The following is a 7,275-nucleotide window of genomic DNA, read 5'->3' on the forward strand; positions in this document are numbered from 1 at the left end:
TCTTGTTTTCAACAGGGTCCATATGGGAGTGAAAGTACAAAATATGCCAGCTAGGATATTAATATGAGCAAATAAGACACAAATCATTATTTGAACAGGGTGTAATGAGTTTAAGTTTTCACATATTTTAGATTCTAATGGCTATAACCCCTACAGCTTACTATTCATTTTCCAGATATTTTCTTGAATGTGAAATATTATTTACAATTACAGTCAGCATAAGATTAGAGTATATAATATGTTTATTGATTTGAGGGTACATCCTTTGCTCATTATCACCAAAAGCTCATTTCCATCAAACTTGTAGGATCAACCAATCACGGCTTTTGAAATGATGACTCATACCTAGCAACGGGGTCAACCACACCTCCTCACTAAGATAGGATTTTCCATCCATTCCTTGCTCAGAGTTCACTGAAAATGTTCTGGAATCACTTCTAAGCTAAAACTCCTGGCAAGGAATTTTTAGGTTAAGTTAGGAGCTCTCTGAGAGGATTCTCAGAATCTTTAGGGATACGGGCCCTGGTTTTCATGTGTGACGTGGATGTAGGCTTTCAGTCGCTCTCACTGCCGCTTTGTCAGATACATCTGTGAAAATGCTCATCGGCCAATCACACGGCAGCACCTCTGCACGTGTGGGCACGTGGAGACGGCCTGCTGTGAGACCAGGATGATGAAGAAAGCTGGTTTGAGCGTGAAGGCTGATCTCTCTGACGTTTACAGGGAAAAGGAGAAATATTGCAATATTATCAGTCCTGTAAATGCTTTTTTATATAACCACTAAAATAAAGTTTACACCTCTTTAAAGATCAATAAGAAATGCTTTTATTACCACGTTTCACTGAGAGAATAAATATCAAATGAAAGTGATATGAAAACCAATAATGGAGTCTGTACAGATAAACACTGTTTGTCATCAGATGACTTCATATGAAATAATCATCAGATCCAAGTATCGGCTGGCGAGTGGCCGCCACAGCTGCAGTTCCTTTGATGACCAGCAGGCGATGACCTGAAGCGAGCGCCAGCGCTGCAGCGTGGATGGAAAACTGAGGCCGAGCCAGCTGAGCACAGGCTCCTCAGTGTCAGCGAGGGTGGAAACACTGTGGAAACACTCCGCTTACTGTGACGCTTTCATTTTAGAAATGTGCTCTTTTCCACACACAATGCTGCTTTCTTTTAACGCAGTCCTGCAGACACAGACCTGCAGCAGTACATGCATACGAGTTATACATGAGCAGATGGGACCTTCGACCCGCTCAGTTAACAAGGCGCCGCCTGTGAAACCGGCAGCGCTGCAGTCGTTCTCTCTTTGATGGAGCCGTTAGACTCGTGTCTAAATCATCACACTGTGTCTGCCATGTGCTCCTTGGTGCACATGTTTACCTTAAAGCAGGCACTAGTAGTGGGTTAATATTCTCATCACTCTAGTAAGAAGATTATTTCCATCTGCTTTCATTTCTGTTCGCACGTCTGGCTGAGTTCTGGGACCTCTGACAGCAATTGAAGCTCCCTACAAAAAAAGGAGCTATGGTGGAGGTGGGTTGCAAAGCAGCTTGCAGGTGCACAGGTTAAGCTTGTTTTTGTCATTTTTGTCTTTTAGCCAACAGTGAAGGTGCAGAGCAGGTGTAGCTGTCACTGGGATGGAGACGCCACAGAGGACAGAGAGGGCTCCTCGATTGTTGATGGTCGTCACATGACTGAACTATAAGTGTGACCCGAGGCAAAAACCAAAAAAATTTCATTGAAGAAAATGTCTGACTTCAGCGAAGTTCTCACTGAAATGACTCAAAGCTTTGTTTGTTTGAAGGTTTCCAGGTGTGTTTGAGTCCGACTGTGGTCGCTCCATCGGTGGATGCTGATGAAGCTGGAGTAGGTGGAGGTCCACAAAACAGCAGCGCTCCCACTCAGGTAAAAGGATGAAGACGGCGATGATAATGATGAGGTGAACCTCACAGAGGAGCAAAGTGTCCGTCTGCTGATGGCAGCGGTCATGTGACTCAGATTCCCAGCAGGATTCCAGAGAACAGAGAGTCCTGGAGGATGCTGATGGCCGAGCCCGTGGCGTTATCCACAAACACCGACACGTACTCTCCCGCCTACACACACACACACACACACACACACACACACACACACACACAATTAATACAGACAGATATATTAAAGCTTCTGTTTAAAAATAAATGACCAAACAGTGACAGTGAGTGAAAGCATTAATGCTGATGTCAGCATTGTGAATCCATTCATGTTGCAGCACATTAGAGCCTTTGTTCAGGTAATACCTGCCGCCTGCTCACCTGAGCTGCAGGATCAGTGAAACCTCTCAGTACCACATGCAGGTGGAACACTGATGTGCTCACGGCTGCATGCCTGCTACTCTGACTCCTTCCTGGTGAGTGACATGCCGAGGATCCCGGGATCACGTGCTGGGATTCTGTGCTTTCTCTGTTTACACGGCGTTTTTTAACTCCAGCTCTAAATGCTGCTCGGGGAGGTTTAGGACTGACGAGCTCGGAGCCAGATCCATGTCACCTGCACAGACCCCGGAGCACGCCGTGTGCATGAATGACCCACGCCACTGTTTCTATTGAAGCGGCACTAACAGAATGAAAACAGGTTTGCTCTGTATTTACATCTGGAGCATCTCCAGCTGTGCACCAGAGGCATTAATGTGCAGCTGCAATAAGACACACCTGGACTATAACATCAAGTCTTCTCTGGATTTTAGGACTCGGAGTGTTTCACATGCTCTGACTTGCTGAGTCGTGCAGAAATCCTGCTCGTGTTTTACTTGTTGCTCGAGGTTTCATGTGGTCGTTAAAGAATCCAGGTGATCTGACAGTGTGACATGATTTGGAGGCGGGGACTGGACATCGTCCATCTTTTTATGTAGGATTCTTAGAGTAGTGCGTCCTCCCGTCACATAATGTCTCTGTTAAAGGTGCTGCATTAGCTCCCTGTAAACGCCTGGCTGTGCTGTTCTGTGTGGTGTGTTTTGGTGTAGGGCGACCCTCTGATGCTGTCCTACCTGCAGGTACAGCGTTCCTGTTAGCAACATGCTAAACGTTCCTCCGGCAGCTGCCACGCCCATCACCGACTCCACAGAGCTGTACAAGAAACAGCAAAAAACATCCAATCAGTGCCATGGGCAGGGCTAACATCGCCAGTCATGTGTGTGCAGTAGATTATTTTATAATGAAATAATAACAGCTGTCAGAGGACGGGCACTCACAGGTTGCTCTGGCAGAGCGACTCGATGCAGATGGCTGCTTTCACGCTGTCTCTGAGTCGCACCTGCACTCTGTCACCAGACTCTGTCACACATACGCACATCAGAGTTACAAGAGCATCCCTGCTGCCTGCTAACCGGCTCCTTCCTCTTATTTGAGTTTCTTAATTCATCAGTTTTCTGTCTCAAACACAATGAAATATCTGAATGAAATCTGGTGTAAATATAATTATGATCAGGGGCGGATCTACAGGGGTGGTGCCCCATGCCACCCCTTCAGATCCACCCCGATCATGATGTGGCCGATCGGCCTGGAGCTGAGTCCGTCACCATCTCGATGTTTGTGCTCGTCGGTGTTGGGCAGAAACAGAATTCATGTACCAGCATAACGTAATTAAAAATACAAAATATGAGTAACTGTATTTTGTTACAGTTACCGTTTAAAAAGGTGATAATCAGAACACAGCTACTTTGTTGAAATATATGGATTAATGTTTCATATGTTAGGCTATGCCCTCTCTAATGTCAGCGTCCTGTTAATGTTGCTGGGACCCGGAGCCAGCACAGCAGAGCCAGCAGTGCACGGGCAGGAATGCATTTCTTACTAGGAAAGTCCGAAACCACATTTAAATGAGAGAGGGATGAAATCTGAGCGTGCAATGCAAACTCTGTTTGTCAGCAACCGAGCTGCTCTCAGCGTCAAAGACTCCAACCTAAAGAAACATCTGGAAGTACGTTCTGTTTAAAAACGAACATTAGCCGACTGCAGCTAGCTTGTTTTAGCTATGGTAGCTACCTGGGTCATGTGCCACTTCAGTATCTGTGATGTACTGTTGCTATTACTGAAGGCTACTCACCACCGAGCTAACACTGTTAGCTGGCGTTAGCTGAGGTTAGCAGACAGAAAGATGACTGATACAGAAATTTAACATGAAGGCAGCAGGCAGAATGCTACAGGCACCGCGCTAAACAATGTAGCCTGATGGGCAGTGTAGTCCGTGCTGCAGGAAGAATGGACTGTCATACCTGTTATGTGTCTGTGAGCGAGGGAGGGAGAAAAAGGAAAAGTACGAGCTGTCACGGAGCAGAAACGGGAGCTGGAAGCATGTAAATATAATAATAACCACTGCAGCCAAACAGAGCGCCTGACGAGCCCAGCTGTAAGTAAGCTGTTAAGACTCGACTGTGTTTGTGTTTTCCTCCGAAACAATAAGCTCCGTTGGAGTCTTTCAACGCCTCTCTCTGTCTCTCGCTAGCAAAGTTGACCCAGACAACAAAGTCAAGCTAGCAGGAGGCTTGTTTTCTCAGAAACGTCTGAGTCGCCCCCTACGGGTCATTAGAGACAACACTGGGTCCATCTTTAGTATACAGTCTGTGTAGAGTAATAAAACACTAACCGATGAGAAGGCTGGCAGTGAGCTGGTAGAAGCCAGAGACGGGTGCTGTGTACCGGCCAGTGCTGCTGTTGAAGCTCCGCCCCCTCTGGAGGCTCTGCTCAGAGTCTGAGGGCTACAGGGGTCAAAGGTCAAAACCAAGAGGATCAAATTGTTTCACGGAATCCTCTGGAATAAAGACATAAATCTGTGTGCGTGGGAGTGTGTGTGTGTGTGTGTGGGAGTGTGTGTGTGTGTGTGTGTGTGTGTGGGAGTGTGTGTGTGTGTGCGCGTGGGAGTGTGCGTGGGAGTGTGTGTGTGTGTGTGTGTGTGTGTGTGTGCGCGTGGGTGTGTGCGTGGGAGTGTGTGTGTGTGTGTGTGGGAGTGTGCGTGGGAGTGTGTGTAAGTGTGAGTGTGTGTGTGAGAGTGTTTGAGTGTGTGTGTGTGTGTGTGTAAGTGTGGGGGGTTACCTTGCTAAACGGCTGCAGCTCCAGCAGGCTGCGGCGTGGGATGGTGATGGACTGTAGGAGGCGACTGAAGAAGGAGGTGGAGATGCGAGGAGGACGATCACACGGCAAACGTACGGCTGCAGCCATGTCTGCGAGGAGGAGGAGGGAGAAGGAGATGCACGGACTGGTGGGAAAAATGACTTCATACAGAAAATAACTGCGTGTGTGTGTGTGTGTGTCTGTGAGTCATTAGGGCTGTAGGTGCTAGCTGTGTCTGTGTGTGTGTGTGTCTGTGTGTGTGTGTCTGTGTGTGTGTGTGTCTGTGTGTGTGTGTGTCTGTGTGTCTGCTGTGAGGTTTCTTTGCTAACAGAACGTCCAGAAAGGCTGAGCAAGAGCGTTGGTGCACAGGGACGTTTGAGGATTCTGATTGGATGTTGCCTCCTACACGTGGAAGTCACGACGCACCTGCAGCAAAGGTATCGAGTCCCTGCTAATGTGTGCGTGTGTTCCTGACAGCTTCAGAAACAAACGTGTGTTACTGCCCTGAATGATCAAACTGGTGAGTTTAGGCTGAGTTTAAACCCTACGTGCAGGTAACGCTGCATGAAGACGAGTGGAAGCGTCACTCGTGCTCCACGTGGGACAGAAAGACACAGTCGGCTCCGTGAGCTGGAGCACACGTGAACAACTTCTACAGAAATCCATAAAAAGCTCTTTGTTCTGGTCACGTTTGGCACACCGGACTGAAAAAATCTGCCCTGTGGAAACAGTCTGTAATCCTCCCAAATACAAACACACAGAAGAAAACCTGATGACACACACACACACACACACACACACACACAACGTAACAAAGACACACCATCAGTCAGCAGGAATGTCAGGAATCCTGCAGCTGAGCCAAGTCACATCCACACTCCACAAAATTACCCCTATTAAGGACTCAGACAGGCTGCCTCCACACACACACACACACACACACACACACACACACAGTATTTATATAACCTACATGCAGAAAACAGAGTGAAAATGAGAAGCTGCAGCAGAGTCTGGGAGCGCTGTTCAGGGTGGAATAAGCTGAGACTGAGCGCGCAGTGATGTGCTGTTTGGTTGTCATGACGCTGAGTTTTGATTATTTAATAAAAATAAACATGATGTCATGTGTCATGTTCACATGTTCAGTAAAGACGGTCCAGACACATGCGTGGTCCCTGTGATAGCAGTCACAGTGATTCCATCCATCATCCATCCATCATCCATCCATCCATCCATCCTCTCCACCTGGTCAGGTTCAGGTTTGGGGGCGCTGGACGTTTTTCTGGAGCCACGTGACCTCATTTGGATGAGGGGGGGTGGCAGTGCTAATCACTGCTCAGTAACAGCCAACCAAAATCCCAGAATTTCAGATGTTGCTCATCTGTGAGGCCACGCCCCTAATAATGCAAAAATTCAAACAGGTGAGCTAGGTCTGCTGTATTTTTATCATGGATCACTGCTGCCTCTGCTGGACCACTGAGGAACTGCTAACTGCGACTGTGGTTCAGGGGTTGGGAAGCTCATCTGTAACCGGAAGGTTGCCGGTTCAATCCCCCAGCTCTCCTGGTTGGTTGTTGTGTCCCTGGGCAAGACACTTCACCTACCGCCTACTGGTGATGGCCAGAGGGGCCGATGGCGCGATATGGCAACCTCGCCTCTGTCAGTCTGCCCCAGGGCAGCTGTGGCTACACCTGTAGCCTCCACCAGTGTGTGAATGTGAGAGTGAATGAATAGTGGTATTGTAAAGCGCTTTGGGTGCCTAGAAAAGCGCTATATAAATCCAATCCATTATTATTATTATTATTTTAATTCTGTGCTGACGTGTTTGGAGGTCTCACCTTTTAGCTTCACCTTCAGCTCCTGGATCAGCTCCTGTTGTTGGGGCAGGAGGGCTGCAGGTGGACCAGGAGGCCCCTGAGGTCCTGGAGGGCCTGGAGGGCCTGGAAGACCATGCTGCAGGACACACAAACAGCAGTCAGGTACATGTGTCAGGAGGCAAAGTATTACTTATATTTAACAAATGATAAGTCCAGCAGCAGAATGTGTGACTAAGACGTCTTTGAATAACGAGCTTCAGCAGAGCAAAGCTGATGCACTCAAACACTCATCAGGTAATGATCAGAACTTCAGCTGCGGTGGAGCTCTCATATCTGAGCCACCGGATCTTTGAACTGGGCGCAGT

At 47.8% G+C, this 7,275-nt stretch overlaps 1 protein-coding gene across 1 annotated transcript in view; it reads right to left on the bottom strand.

Moving 5' to 3' along the window:
* Positions 1–224: 224 nt before the first annotated feature.
* Positions 225–7,275, bottom strand: part of LOC113010315 (erythroferrone) — a 7,899-nt gene continuing 848 nt past the window's right edge. The window contains exons 3-8 of the mRNA XM_026149347.1: positions 6,932–7,046; positions 5,076–5,203; positions 4,630–4,741; positions 3,236–3,317; positions 3,032–3,110; positions 225–2,099 (exon numbers count right to left, since the gene is read on the bottom strand). Coding sequence (XP_026005132.1) covers positions 2,001–2,099; positions 3,032–3,110; positions 3,236–3,317; positions 4,630–4,741; positions 5,076–5,203; positions 6,932–7,046 — 615 coding nt within the window. The 3' untranslated portion in view covers positions 225–2,000. The remainder of the gene's footprint in view (positions 2,100–3,031; positions 3,111–3,235; positions 3,318–4,629; positions 4,742–5,075; positions 5,204–6,931; positions 7,047–7,275) is intronic.

This window comes from Astatotilapia calliptera, chromosome 18 (genome assembly GCF_900246225.1).
Source record: "Astatotilapia calliptera chromosome 18, fAstCal1.2, whole genome shotgun sequence".
In the NCBI taxonomy this organism is placed as follows: Eukaryota; Metazoa; Chordata; class Actinopteri; order Cichliformes; family Cichlidae; genus Astatotilapia; species Astatotilapia calliptera.